The sequence below is a fragment of the Galeopterus variegatus genome, unplaced genomic scaffold (genome assembly GCF_000696425.1).
Source record: "Galeopterus variegatus unplaced genomic scaffold, G_variegatus-3.0.2 Scaffold1374, whole genome shotgun sequence".
NCBI lineage: Eukaryota > Metazoa > Chordata > Mammalia > Dermoptera > Cynocephalidae > Galeopterus > Galeopterus variegatus.
Genome location: NW_007727485.1, coordinates 320179 through 336359, shown reverse-complemented (window position 1 = coordinate 336359; position 16181 = coordinate 320179). Strand labels below are relative to the sequence as shown.

General features: G+C 33.7%; 1 protein-coding gene across 2 annotated transcripts in view; it reads right to left on the bottom strand.

Annotated features, from left to right (window-relative positions):
* Positions 1-220: 220 nt before the first annotated feature.
* The window catches only part of GOPC (golgi-associated PDZ and coiled-coil motif containing), a 41129-nt gene continuing 25168 nt past the window's right edge, over positions 221-16181 (bottom strand). The window contains exons 3-10 of one of the 2 annotated variants that reach the window (XM_008576624.1): positions 15892-15915; positions 12619-12794; positions 11432-11597; positions 8250-8345; positions 6479-6643; positions 3777-3957; positions 1570-2189; positions 221-1316 (exon numbers count right to left, since the gene is read on the bottom strand). In XM_008576624.1, coding sequence (XP_008574846.1) covers positions 2059-2189; positions 3777-3957; positions 6479-6643; positions 8250-8345; positions 11432-11597; positions 12619-12794; positions 15892-15915 — 939 coding nt within the window. In that variant the 3' untranslated portion in view covers positions 221-1316; positions 1570-2058. The remainder of the gene's footprint in view (positions 1317-1569; positions 2190-3776; positions 3958-6478; positions 6644-8249; positions 8346-11431; positions 11598-12618; positions 12795-15891; positions 15916-16181) is intronic. The other variant, XM_008576625.1, reaches the window with a different exon arrangement.

Sequence of the window (16181 nt, the reverse complement as noted above, 5' to 3'; positions counted from 1 at the left end):
GCTACAATGAAAACATTTTTGATTAAATTAATACACTAGCTAAAATCCAGTTTGCAGAGCTCGTCATGCATGGGGTATGTGTCTGATGTAGAGCAAATGCATGAGGAAAACACAATTTTTTTCTTTCATGAGGCTTAGCCTGCCAGTAGCAAACAATAACATGTAACTTGCTTATTCAGTTGTACAATTAAATACTAGCTTTTGCTTAGAGGCAACAAAGTTATGCTACAAAGTGTTTTAATATCAGTAACAATACACACTGTGCAGTATACTTCTATTATGGATTAACACAGTGATAGTACAGATGAACAAAACCACCCAAAACAAACCATGAATGAGCAACAGTTAAAACATTAAATTTATAAATAGCAAAATCACAAAATAAAGTATATACATCTTATAGAGTTAACTTTGAACAAATATACAATGCATCTGGGACAGACAAGAAAATGTGTTTTATCACATAACATCTGAATAGTAGAAATGAAGATACTTATAATATTCTAAAAGCCTTGTAGGCTTTCTCCCATTTAATATTCCCTTAAATGTATATCCTTTAAAAGTGATATTAGCAAAACTATCACCTCTTTAAATGCAATGTTTTGACTTTGCCCAGCAGGATATAATGGCCTGAAGAACAGTAAATAAAAGAGGTGGCACTCCATGCTTAATTCTGGGACGAAGAGAACTAACAAATTCATAGAGTTTGCATATGAAAAGCACTTTAGTCAAACATACACTGACTTGAAAACCCAACCAAAACAATTACTGCATCAAAACATCTTCACCTCATCTTGCCCAACTTTGCCCCCAGCTTTTTAGATGATTGGCAAATCAGTTACTTAAAAAAATGATGTCTGAATGCAATGTATTTCATAACATTGTAATAAACTTGAGCTTTTACTGCCAGAAAAGTTTGTCTCTAACTGCCAGGACTATCACAACAAGAAACTTTATGAACAACTAAAAATGTATAAAACCATCTTTTGTGGATCCCAGAAAATAAACACTTGAGACTAAATATCAATAGTGTAATGCTCCAATACCGTGCACACAGATCAACATAATTGAGAACAGCTATTTTACACTCATCTGCACTTCTTAAAAACAAAACAAAACAAAACCTGTAAAGTAAAATGTACAGCACTTTTCAGAAACTATTTCTAGTGCAGCATTGATAAAGGATTGCTTAAAGAAAATTAATTTGTACTGCATTGAATAAAGCTGATAGGCAAACTTATTACAATAAATGATTATTAAGAACTGATTTAGATTTAGATATCAGGGTACACAATAAATTAAAAAAAACCAAAAACCTGGGGCCGGCCCGGTGGCGCACTGGATAGTGTGCCGCTTGGGAAGCGCGGCGGCGCTCCTGCCCGAGGGTTCGGATCCCACATATAGACCGGTTCCCGCTCACTGGCTGAGCGAGGCGCGGGAGCAACACCGAGGGTTGCGATCCCGTTGCCGGTCCCCGGTCCGGTACGGGGGCAACACTGAGGGTTGCGATCCGTTGCCGGACACGGAAAAAGACAAAAAAGACAAAAGACAAAAAAAAAAAAAAAAAACCTAAATCATTCCTTCAGTTAAAGTCAAGCTTACGACCCTGCAATTCGTTGAGTCAAGTTCTGTCCTTTGAAACACCACAGTTAACATTCTGGAACATATGAATTCATTTCTCTTATATTTAATGGCTATTTCTTATAAAATTCCAGTTAGCACTATCCTTCTACTAAATGGAAAAGGAACCAAATAAAACAATAGTGCTTCATTTGGTACTTAAGGGCCTAGTAATGTCCCTTTGGGAAACACATGCTTTGGTGCTTACAATTTCAAGAAAATCAAAACTGCTTTACATGCAATAGCTAATTATGGTATACCACAGAAAAGAGGGGGTTTATGCATTTAGAATTGTTCACATGAAGCCCTGAGGTACCCGCCTTTCATTTAGGCAACCAAAAGCCCCCATTGATCTTGTATAGTCTTTGTCACCATCTTCCCTAGTGCCCCAAACTCAGAATAGTCTCATTAACAATCCTGTCTGGAGAAACAGTCAATTTAATAGGGTTTTTTATGATATAGACTGTGCAGATCATCTAATTTTGAAGCACTGTCATCTAGTTGAGTTTCACTCGAACTTCCCAGGTCTCCATTTTCATGTGCATCAGTTACTGCCTTCTTATTAAATCCTGAAAGGAAAAGAAAAAAATCATATACTTTCTGGTCTAAAAAAATTTAGTTTTACAATTTTATTGAACAAAAAAATCAAAGAAATGCCCAGTGTAATTAAAGGCAAATTTATGAGGCAAAATAATGGGGCCTTAGATTTATCAAGTTAGATACTCTAACAGGGAATTGTTTCTTCTTATAGCAGATATTAAACACTATACAGATTTTAAAACATTATCTATCAGACCAATCTAAAAATTACATAACATTTCCTATCAAGTTTTCTATGAAACTTAGAACTGATAACATACAATTGAAAATTCAGTCAATTCTACTTATACAAATATCTACTGAAGTGTGAATTATATTTCTATTTTACATTTTTGCTTTCATATTACTTTAACATCAGTCATGAGGCACACATTAAGTTGACTGCTAAAAAACTAGTTTGTTGACAAAATAAAAATTTAACGAAAAAAAAAAAAACTAGTTTGTTGGCAAAACAATGTCTAGCTAAAATTTAAAAAACTAACTTTGGCTAATCTACAAAACCAATAACAGGCTTGCAAATAAATAAGATGACATCATCTATTTAGTGAGCTATGAAGTATGGACATGTGCTAAACAATAACCAATAGATTTTTGTGATTTGAGACAGTTAATAGTGATATAGCATATAAGCATACATTTTTGGTTATTTGAGTCACATTTTAAGTGTCTGCAGTTTGCATCTATGACAGAGTTGTCTAGTCTTCAGCTGCAAAGAAAAGGGATAAGCCTTCTAATCCTGACAGAAAAGAGTAGAAAGGGTAGAAGACAATGAAACCATGGGGAGAGCAGCCCAAGTGTAAGGTTTTGACATACTGCCACAATAGTTTTGTTCAAGATGCATGGGGAAAACAATTGCTATTGCTGTCTTTGTGTAGACAATTCATACCACAGATTTACCAAAATGGTAACATTCATCAGTTCACCTAAAACTGTATGCCAGGAGTTCTCCAACTTTTTGGTCTCAGGATGACTTTATAATCTTAACATGCATTGAAAATTCCAAAGAGCTTTTGTTTGTGTGGGTTATAGTTACTGATGTTTATCATATTAGTAATTAAAATGAAGAAATCTGAAAAAAAAATTATTACTTCATATGCATATGTTTATTTTTGTATGCTTAGAAAAAAGACAGGAAATAAACATGACAAAATATTGCCAGTAAAAAAAAAAAGAAAAGAAAAACTGTATAAATGAAGCAAAGGAACTAAACCAAAGGTCCTCAAATCACACATCCTGACTCTACATGTTGGTCTTTGCTTAAGAGTCTAGAAAACTTGAGTTTCATTTATTTTTGAAGGACCACTTAATGTTCATTAACTGGTGATGTACTTGTCTTAAAGTCCAAGATGAATCTAGAAGAATATATATGTAAATAAAATTTTAGCATGATTACCATGTTCTATGTACAATAAAACTATAAGCAAGAGAAAAAGCTATTCATTCCTTTGATTTCCCCATCATTAAAACAGTGTTTGAGAAGAACATCTGAGGCTTTTATATTTTAAAAATTTATTAATAATGAATATGTCAATAATAATTTTTAGAGTGATTTTTACCTTGTAACACTTTGATTTCCCCACTTGTGTCTTTGCAACTAGCACCAGGATTACCACCTCCCTCTAACTCATCAAGGTACAAACGATAACGATGTCCACTCTCATCTTCATACTCTACATTTTCATCATCAGAATCCACTTCAGGAGCCACATAAACTACTTCAAATTCAATCTCTCCTCTCTAAGATAGGAAAAGAAAATGAGGATGTCAAATTATTGTACTTGTAATTAAAAAAGGATTCGTAATCTCACTGAGGGGAGGCTTAGGAGTGGAGAGATCTCAGATACAGCTCATTTTTAGATGACAAATAATGAAATTCTAGAATCTGCAGAAGTAGAAGGGGTCTGACAGGCCATCATGTCCAGACCAACTCCATGAATACTCCACATTTTGGGGAGCACTGTGGATAATGTAGTGAAATTACTCTACAAGTAATTTCCTTTTAACATTATAGTAGCTCTTTCTACTGATCACAATACTTTTGCTAGTAAATCTAAAATTAAAAAAGATGCTTAACTGTTAAATTTATAAAACTTTGGAACTTTACAGACTTTAAACTAAACACTTGGTTCAGTTTAAAAGTCATTTTGCTATTTGCACTTCACAAACGGCAGTTCGGCAAGTCCATCTGATTATTGACATAGTAAATAAACTTGCACATAAGGGCATCATACAAACTTTTCTTTAATTAATTCAGAAACACCTACACAACCATTTCTTACTTCTTATTGAACAGGTGTTGAATCTTAACTTTCACTGAGTACCAGACTTAGTGTTAAAGTATTCTTCTACCTAGTAATAATAGTAATTACTATATTTACTGTGCAGAATTATAGCCTTCAATCCTCAGAATAACCCTATTATTGTCTCTTTTACATGAATGAGAACTCTGAGTGAGCCCTGGAGAGAGCAGATAATTTTCCCAATATGATGAATAAGTACACAGAAAAATAAAAATTTGACTCTAAAGTCCTTGGCCCTTTCTACAATGCCAGACTAAATGTGTAATATTTGTACTGTTATTCTTTCATAATAATTTTACGTTCAAATAAAAAGTTATAGATCATTTTATATTAAAAAAATTTCAAAGTATAATTATCATTTAATAAGAGACTATAAGCACTACATACAAGTCTGGTGTTTGCAACTCTCTGAAAATTATGGCCTGCTTTTGCTCAAAGGAAAGCATGCCATTTTTGACTGCTACCCACTAGTCTCTTTGGTGCTCCTCTTTGACAGCAGTTAAAGGTTATACCTCAGTAGTTTCATATGTGCTTAACAATTCCTTAAAACTCAGACTGCCTATCGGGTGCTCCTTTCCCACAGCTGCCATTCATCCCACTCTTGTGCTACTACTGAATGACAGCCACGTTGGGTTTAGAAAACACTAATTTAAGAGCCTATGGTAACATCTTAGATCTCCCCTATCAGTTAATGCTTTAAAAACACCATTTTGGGGAGCTATATAGATAATGTAGCGATCTTCAGTAAAGTTCTAGATGACAGCATTAGATCCATGAGTAGCTGTCACAAAGACAGATTTCAGGCTTAATATGAGCAAGAGCTTTCTAAAAATCAGCACTGTACAATGGAATGGAGTGGCTGAATATCAGCAAGTCCTTCCTTTAAAGCAATTATTTAAGTAGTGATGTTGTAGAGGAGATTCATGCATTTTGAACCAATAAGCTATAAAATCATTTTCAACTCTCAGATTCAATTCCATACTGGCATACCACACCAATGATCCAAGAAACATCTCAATGTACTGCCAACACCTCTCTAATTCCCTCAACTCTCTCCTCAAAGGAAAAAAACAAAAGAACACAAAAATTTTAAGTACAATGGAAAAATATGACTCCTGGATATGAATCCCAATTCTATAATTTATTTGCTCTGAGAAAATCCTTTAATCTCTAAAACCTTAGTTCACTAATACTATAGTTCTCTTTTAAGTAAGACAGTTGTGTTAGATGATTTCTTAGGACCCTTTCAGTTCTAGTATTCTCTGACTAAAATCGATCCACTTCTAGCACCATCTTTTCTGTAATATCTTATAATTTGTATGTTTTGGTCATTAATGATGTTGCTTTCTAAGTGCTAGATACTGTTCTGACTACTTTACATGTATTAACATACTCAATCCTTACAGCTCTATTTAAATTTTTACCATACAGATGAGGATACTACAATACAGAGGACTTATGCTTTTCCATGCAGCCATGGAATAGAGTAAACAAAATGGCCCTTTTTCAGTAAACCTGACTGAATGTTATCTATAAAAGTCCCAAATCAAAGGGAAAAAAAATATTTATCTATAAATTCTTTACTACTTGAGAAACTTTGTAGGGAAGTATAAAGTATTCAACAGATTCAGAAAGAACCAATTACTAGATCTGATTCTAATTACAAGGATACTTCAAAAAGTTTGTGGAAAAATGGAATTAAAAGACAATACAAGGGCCGGCCCGGTGGCGCACTGGAGAGTGTGCCGCTTGGGAGCGCGGCGGCGCTCCCGCCGAGGGTTCGGATCCCATGTGGAGACTGGTTCCCGCTCACTGGCTGAGCGAGGTGTGGGCGCAACACCGAGGGTTGTGATCCCATTGCCAGTCAGTAAAAAAGACAAAAAGGAAAAAAAAAAAAAAGACAATACAAATCTTTTCATGAACTTTTTGAACTACCCTCATACATAAATGGAATTTACCTGCTGGGAAAGAATGGTTACAGCTTCTTTATGCTTTGTGTCCCTTAGGTTAACTCCATTGACTGCCAGAATAGCATCCCCAACATGTAGCCCTGCACATCTATCAGCCGGTTGTCCTGGATGAATCTCAGAGATGAGGATTGGAACACCATGTTCTTTCCCACCCTCACAACAACAAAAAGAGGCAGTAAATTAGTTTTACTCTTTGTAAAATACAGTCACAGACTATTCTAGAAATAAAATATTTTCTTAAAAATATATTTTAATAAGCACCTACATTATCTTTATAAATGCTGGGTGACATTTTGTTTGCTACTTAGGTAACAGTAAATAAATTATTCTGAGTATCAAAAGTTACCTCTGGATAAAATGATTAATAACATGTACTTTTCTAAAATACATTCCAGAGCCAAAAGAACTAAAATCCTAAAAACCAAAAAAAATTACAATTGGCTAAACTTTTAAACATAAATGAAAATACTTATGGATTAGTACTCCACAAGCACTATTATATTTTATATTTTATTAAATCTAAACTGCTATAAATGGCAAGAACAATTATTTAATGTACCACCAAAATAACTGTAAAATTAAACGATGAATCTCTATTTCAGAAACGTTAAGATGTGAAAAATAAGCAATGTAGAATTGGAGAAATACAGTGTTTGGTACTATCCCTTTCTAACTTGTATCATAGTTATGTGTATGGGTGTGTGCATGCAAGTGTGTTTGTCTTATTTCTCCTACTAAAATTTATGCTCTTTGAGGACAGTGCATTAAAAAAATAAGTATTTAATGTAGATGAGATGAACTTTTTATTATAAGAAACATTTCTACATTGAGCAATACCAGAAAACAAATGAACTTATGCAGTGCCTAAGTATTACCATGTGAAAATTAGAGTAAAACCACCTTATTCAGTAACGTACTGAGACTACAACAAAATGACTCTAAACGTACGTACTTTATAATAGACTGCTCTCAGGAATGTTGCCCAAGACAACCATTTTTAAAGGCATCAAATTTAAAAAGAATATATAATATTTGGACCCAAGAGCCAGTGAAATCTGACAGCTAAAAAACAAGACAAGAAAAAGATAACACATACCCTAGAAAGAATAATAATACAATCTGGAGCCATTTAATGCAAAAGAAAATAGCCATAACTATTCCCAAAGGCTCCTAAAGGTGTCACAGTATATGGTACAGAACCATAACCTGAGTCATTATGAACTGAGTCATAACAAAAATGTTTACACAAAAGTGTTGATGTATTCTGGATATATTTTCTAAATAATTAAATTTAATTTAATTTAACTAAATAACTAAATTAAATAACTAAATTTAAACTAAATTTCAATCTCAGTAACTAAAAAACTAAATTTAAATAACTTGATTTAAATCAAGTATTCTGGATATATTTTCTAAGTAACTAAATTTATCCCCATGGCCATACGAACTGATCATATGAACAGGGGGGTTGGTATTGGAATATCGCCGGTGGTTTTATGTTGATAATGGGAGGAATGAAGTTAATTGCTCCTAAGATAGAGGAGAAACCCACTAGGTGTAGAGAGAAGATTGTAAGGTCTACGGAAGCTCCAGCTTGGGCCAGATTCCTGGCTAAGGGTGGATAGATTTGGCCACGGGGATAAATTTAGTTATTTAGAAAACATATACAGAATACTTGATTCCCCAGTGATGTCCAACAAAGAAATATGATTATACTAGATTAACTGAAGAAAGGGAAACTGGAAGCACTACTTCTTACTGTAATTGAAATGCCAAGGCCTTCATGATCTTCCTTAAGGAGAAGAACTTTTCTAATTGGACCAACACCTTGGCTTTTCTTTAAGGAGTCTTGATCCTTATTGGAGAAAAAAACAAGAAGAAAAATTAGTATCATTTAAATAACATACCAAATAAAGTAATCTCATGCTATATAACTTGCTTTTAGAAATCTTTATTAATGTTTTGGTATGGGTACACAGTATAGTTAGTGTTAAAGAAAGTAATTAGGGCCGGCCCGTGGCTCACTCGGGAGAGTGCGGTGCTGATAACACCAAGGCCCCGGGTTCGGATCCCATATAGGGATGGCCGGTTCGCTCACTGGCTGAGCGTGGTGCTGACAACACCAAGTCAAGGGTTAAGATCCCCTTACCGGTCATCTTTTAAAAAAATAAAAATAAAAAAATAAATAAATAAAGTAATTAATAGGAAAAATGAAAATAGTTGTTCTGCTAATATGGTGAAATTTATACAAGGGTACTTCAAGAAGTTTATGGAAAGATTTGTATTATCTTTTAATTCTATCTTTCCACAAACTTTTTGAAGTACCCTCATGGATGATTTTCTCACTCTTTTGTCAACAATTCTCATATTGATATGTATCTTTTTAAATTGTAGGATATTACAAAAAGAATTATTGCCAGGAATTGACGAACAAATATCTTTAAGAAATAAAAGTGGTAACTATCTGTCTTCTCTGGAAAATATCCTAAAGATCTACTTCTTTTTTTTCCTTTTTGTCTTTTTTTTACTGACCGGTAACGGGATCGCAACCCTTGGTGTCGCGCCCGTACCGGGGACCAGCAACGGGTTCGCAACCCTTGGTGTTGCACCCGCACCACGCTCAGCCAGTGAGCGGGAACCGGTCTCCACATGGGATCCGAACCCTCAGCGGGAGCGCTGCCGCACTCCCAAGCGGCGCAGTGCGCCACCAGGCCAGCCCTAAAGATCTACTTCTATTTTAACTGATTTGCAGAATTAGAAAACAAATTTCCAATAAGATCATTTATTACTTTTTCATTCCTTGATGCTCTTGTAGTCCATTTCTTAAATAAATGTCCTTGTTCCATTAATAATTCTTCCTCTGGTACTTTTTACTCTTTCTCTCTCTACTAAACTCCTTTCCTATTCAGCAGATAAACAAATTCCAAGCCCCTTCCCCTTTAGAGTGGTGACCATGTACAAACACAAAACAATAAAACCTTTCAATCCTCCACCATCTTCTTTAGCAACTATCCTCCTCCCTGTTTCTTTAACCTCCACACAATGTTCATCCTCACCGTATCTACTTCCTTGTCTCTGACATCCAATAGTCTGATCACTGTAATTAAAGTTTTGCCCCTACTCGCACCATTGGATTTTTCTTTCTGTGGTCACTGAATTTCTGTGGTGACGGATATTGTTATATCCAATTAACACTTTTTAGTCACTACCCTATTTGAACCCTGCAGAAAACTGATCATGTTCACTGCCCCCTCCTTGAAACCCTCTCTTTTCCTTGGTTTCCATAACACCACTTTCCTAGGTAGCCTATATGTGACAGCTCCATCTTAGGATCCTTCCTTTAGTGATCATTTCCTTCCCTCACTCCTTAAGTTTCCATCCTTTGCTTCCTACTTTTTTTACTTTATATATACCTTCCCTGAGTAACTTAACCAATCCTATGGTTTCCATTATAATAGATGGATGACTTCCCTAATATTTCACCAACTCAGACTTCTCTCCTGAATTCCAGAGTCTTATGTCCAACTGGCTATACCTTAGATGTCCCAATGGCACCTCAAACACTACAAATCTAAAACTGTGATCTCATCATCTTTACCCCAAAACTTTCCTTTTCCTCTATTTCCTTTATCATGGAATGCCATATCTCACTCAGTTGCTCAAATCAAAGACTCTTCCTTCTCATTCACCTACTTAACCAAAAGCCGTCAGTCACCAATCAAGTCCTCCAGATTCTGATTCTCTCAAACTTGTCCTTCCCCTCAAATGATACTTCTCCTGTCCTCATCACTTTCTCCTTGTATTATTACCATTATATCTTTCTAATGTATTGCCTCAACTCCAGTTTAGCCCTCTTCCAATACATCGTCCTCACTATATCAAAGTCACCGACAGAAAAAAAGTATAAATCTTATTAAATCTGCTATTTTATTTAAAAGTTCCATGATTATCAGGTTAAAGTTAAAACACCTTTATTTATCATAAAATAACTTTGGTCATCTGGCCACTGCCTCATATTTATGCCATATTTATTATTCATATTTATGCCAGCCTCATATTTAGCCACTTTCATAGGCATGCTTTTATACTTGGACCACCTAACACAAACTACTTTGTCTTCTTCCTATCCTCTCCATTTCCCAAATCTACTGGACCATTTCCCAAATCTACTTCCTAGAGGAGACAATGTCATAAGTGCTTATGGCAGTCCCCAGTCCTCTTCCATCAACTCTATATACATACCAATTCCTCTCACATTAATCTTTGCAGAGGAACAAATTATTTTACTATTTAAGGCCACACTTTATCTGGTACTACCTAAGATATGTGAGCCACGATATACGAGTTAGATATGCTTTCATATATTAAGGCTTGCATTATCAAGCAGCTGTTGTAATGAAATTTAGTAAAAATTTATCCAGATAGAAAAGAAAGCTCCTGTGTGATGGTGGCTACAGAAGTAGACGATTGGACACAGATCTCAAATTCCATCTTATTCCAGGACCAAACAGATGCAAACGTTAGTACAGAAACTACTTAGTCACCAAAAATTCCCTTAAAAAGAACTACACAAAAATATCTGCTAATTTGTCATTATGAACACACACTCTCAACTAAGCTTAAAACAAATTTAAGCATGCCCAATCATGATCCAGGAAAATTTTGAAAAATGATCCAAAGTACTAGCAATATGCTTTTGCTATCAGTGGCTCACTGTCTGCAGAAATATCACTCTCAGGGCATCAGTAAGTCTGTGAAGAGCTACCAAAATTTCTATGGGTTGCTGAAACTTTAAATTTGTATCTATTTTAAGTAAGTTGAATCTCATTTTCACACTTTAAGTAAAGGTTTTAAATACCACTCAAATAAAAGAAAGAATGGAAAAGACTACAATTAAAGAAAGAAGAGGATGATGGGGAAGCAGCAGCAAAGCAAACGTACATGGCCTGGTGGTGCTTGCATCGGTCGTTTCAAGTCATTACGTCCTCTGCAGGCTCTGATGACAGTTTTGTGACGATGCAAATGTATTTCAGCTTCTAACTGGTTCCAAAGCTTATCATGAGCAGGTCCCTTCATATCTCGTCCTAGTAATTGTATTTGTTGAACTCTTCATATTGGGAAAAGAGTTCATTTAGTTAGTTTTTCATTATGCTTACTATAGAGAGAATTCAATAGAATTAATGAACTTAAGTAGCTTTTCCATAAATCTCGATTTGTGATAAAACTTCCTGATGCCTTTCAGACTTATAAATATATGAAAAGATATGAAAACTTTGAAAAGAACAGATATCTTCAAGGCAAAAACAGTAAAAAAAAAATTTTTTTTAAAAAGGAATGAATGAGACCTCCTTTAGTCATATACCTGATTCAAATACATCCAAAAAACAGTTTATGAGATTGTCAATTAACATGTGTTTTATGTCTTGCATGCAACAAGGTAGCTAACTGAACTCAGATACTATTAAATACTAGCTTTTAGATGCGATTATCTATACAAAATATTTCTTCTAATGACAGTGTCTTTTTATAAAATGATCATTTTAAATGTGGTAAAAGTTATTAGAAAATTTGTACTTCAAGAGGATATAAATTTTTCTTTTTGCTCCATATCAGTTCTTAATTGAAACATTAAAACAATGAGCATAAAATGACTTAGAAAATAATAAATCACCAAAGTTTGTGAAAAATTTATTTAACAAAATGAATGCAATCAGAATGCCGTGTATTATTATAATAAAATCAGTCATTAATTCAACATTTTTTTTTGAAGAGCAAGAAAGGTCATAGAAAAAATTTCTCATAGAAGTTCTGCTATACGTGTGAACATCATGTTATGGTGTCAAGGTAGGAAATAGCTGAAAAGTGCTGCTCTACAGAGTGATTACATTTGATAGTAGTTACTATTTGTGTGCGTTTGTGTATGTAAACCATATTTATTTGGTACAGATAAATAAATCTCCAATATATAATGCTGTCAATATTAATTTAACAACAGTAAGCTATAACCAATTACAAAATAGTTCTGAAAGTAAAGATTAATGTTTCATTTACCACAAGAGATAAGAGGCAACCTCATTAAATACCTGATTTCATCACCTAAGAGTACAAGCATACCATTTTTTACACACCTTCCTGCCAGTTCCTTATCCAAGTACTTGGCAGCCAGTCTTGCACCATAAACTTCAGCCTGGAGAACAGCTATATGTCTACGAAGGGCCTCGTTTTCCTTTCTCAATAATTTCACTTCAGCTTCAAGTTGAGCCTCTTTCATTTTTTCTTTTTTGTTTGCTTCAAGCTCTCTTTCCTATTGTAATTTTTTAAAAAAACATAAATCAATGAAAATGCTTAATTTTGAGACTCTTAGCAGTAGATCATGTTCCTTAAGATACACATAAGTAAATGTCTGTCTATAACGCCAACAATAAAAGCATATGATAAAAATTGCTACTTTATCTCTATAAAATGGACCACAAAGGTTTGGATCTGGTTTTTTTTTAACTAGCTATTTAATTTCTATTTAATTTCTATCACAAGTTTATAACATCTTGGAACCACTTCTAGATAAGATAATTGCATGCCATGGGGCACCCCAATATTGAGGATTGTTAGAGAAATAGTCTACTCTAAACTCATATTATCACATATTAGTATGAGTAACTTCAGTGAATAATTGAATTTGCTATTTACTTTCTAAAAATGACTGAAGAAACTAGACTAATATAAAAATAATCATTCTGGTGGTTGTTCCCAAACACCAAATTAACTGTAATGCAACAACTCTATAAGGCAAGTCAAAAGCATTCAGTTATACAGAAATACATTTTATAGCTATTTATCTTGAACAAATACAAGAAACTTACAATGCTTAAATTAGAAGAGATGTTCTAATTTTTAAAAAAAACATTTTATAGTCATAGAGAACTGCTGGTAAAAACTGCATCAAAACATTAAGACATTAAAATTTTTTTATAGATGAGCATATCTATGGTACAGATTATCACTGAACTTTGGGATCTGTCTGTATGTTAAAGTGGATGTAGGACTGTTTTCTCAGGAAAACATTAGCCTCCTTTGCCTCCTAAGAAGTAGGATGATTATCCATTTTTAGCTCTCATAAAAGGATGCCATCCTAAGCTCCACTTGGTAGACAGTCTATACATGTGAATCTACAGGTGTTAGAGAGAAAATATAACCTCAAGATCTTTGCCCTCAAATTTCTATCACAAGTTTATATATGAGAAATTATGTTCAATATAAAAAGTACAAAGTACAGTCTGTCTACTCCTATAAATCAAGGGATACAAATGTAAATGCCTTCAGGACCTGAGCACAGAACAGATAGGTGGGTACAAGAAAAAATAAAGTACAAACTGGAAGGTACAAAGTCTTGCCCCAAAGCAGGCAAATTTTAAGTCAAATATGCATACAAACTGTGTGGCCAAACAAACCATTTTCAGAGTTGAATGGTCATTCTCAGAGTTGAATAGATATTTTAAGTGTCATTTTTGATCAAAAGCACCCAAACCCTGTAGACTTGCATTTATCCTAGGTACAACTGCTTTTACTGAGTTAGATTTACAAAATTCACAAATCCTACGAAAATATGGTTGTATTTGTTTGCAAGATGTGGAAGACAGTGTTCACTACAACACCATGTCCCCTTTATGAGAACTTAAATAAAAATTTGTCTTAGCACCAGGAAAAATTGTTTCTCTTCAGGAAATGGCAAATAGTTTTGTTTCTATTATAGGGGCACTGATTATTGTAAGTAATTATTTCCCTTTTTATCCTGAATATTGAGAAGAAAAGAAACAAATTCAAGCAAACTTTTAGCAATTCATGGAAAATATCTTGGTACTAATTTAACTATCTGCTTCGGTCTACTGTTTTGACCAACATGAAAATATGATACACGAGAATACAAGACAGCAAATACCATAATCTTAAAAAACATATACATATATATTTTTTAAATAAATAAACACACACACACACACACACAAGGGGTCTTCAAAAAGTTCATGGAAAGACTTGTACTATCATTTCTATTTTTTCCATGAACTTTTTGAAGTACCTTGTAAACATATATTAGCTAAAACTAATGACAACTACCAAATGCTGAATATATTTCTCACGTCCTTGATTAATAAAAATAAAGATATTTGTTATACATGTGACAAACAGAAGGAAGATTAGCAGGCTTTCTTAACTTCCATAAAAAAAAACATAACCATCAGAACACAATTCCTAGATACAAGTATTGTTTTTGGAGGATTTGAAAAACTAATAAACTAGAATCCTCCTTTTATAACAATTTGGAATTATGAAAACCTCAGTATATTTCAGAACCTATTTTCTAAAAGGGCAGGTATCAGTTCCATAAGAAACCACAGTTTGGATAACATGAACAAAAATATTTTTTATGACATTTATTGAAGTTTATGCTATTTCAGAAAAAGCATTCCTAGAAGACCAAGATTTATTTGGTCTATGGGCTAAATAACTTTATATTGAGCATAACCTACTTTCAATTACTTTAATGAGCTATTTATACTATATTATATGAAGTATGAGAAATATATTAAGCTACCACATTGTCTTAACGGTTCAAATCCCTGACGAATCTGACAAACTCTAAGGCCTGAAATTAACAGATGTAAGCAAGGATTAGGATGAAGAAAACTGAAGTTAATCACTTCTAGATTTAAAGGAAAAACTATTTTTTGTTTCTTAATTAATGTGTTTGTTACTAGGTAACAACCAAGAAGTTCGTTTTATATTTTATATCCAAAAAGTATATCTTCAAAAGAAGTAAAGACATAAAACAGATTGGAACCAGATTAGGTTGAGGTAGTGGGAAAAATATTAGGAATTTATATATTGTTCTTTTTCTAAAATAAATTCTGGTAAAGCATTTTAAAATTCAGTTGTTTTGAAGGCCACACAGTTATTCTCAAGACTGTTGAAAAGTTGTAACACATGCAATGGATGGAAAAGAAAACAACATGCTCATTCTTTTTCTGGGAATAAACTCACATAGAAACTTAAGGGGGTTAAAAACTAGGCCTGCTTAATATATCTCCAATACTCTCAAGTGGCAAAACCAACTGCTCTTTTGAAATAAAGGTTTGAGCAAATTAGAAGCATCGGAAGTTGTCAAAAATTGATGGGCTCTGCAAATAATGGCTACAAATCACAAGTAAAAGAAAAATCTTTAACAACATGCAGTGAGAAAAGAAAAATTGGCCACACACTGAACTTTTCAGGTATTGAAACATTAAAAAACTGCCATCATTAACAGCATTTTCAAATACAAAGAGTGACAACATGTAATGTGCAAAAAACACACTAAGAACACTTCAGCATGACATATTAAAGCAAAACAGAAATGACATACTTACCAGCTCCTCCACAGAGGGGACAGACTTCAGATATAAGAAAAAAGTTTTATAATTAGAAAAAACATCAAATAAATGAATTTAGCTAGTGGTATAATTATTATAAGAAAAATTCCCACATGTTGAATATCACTTGAGTGAAGTTCATTAACAAATCTATAAACAATAGTAACCATATAGTATTAGACTAAAAATTTTTGTTTTATCAAAATTAGTCAACACAATTGGTTCAGTGTTCTTTGCACTATAGCATCCTGTTTCCAATCTAATGTTAAAACTTTAGGTAAATTCTA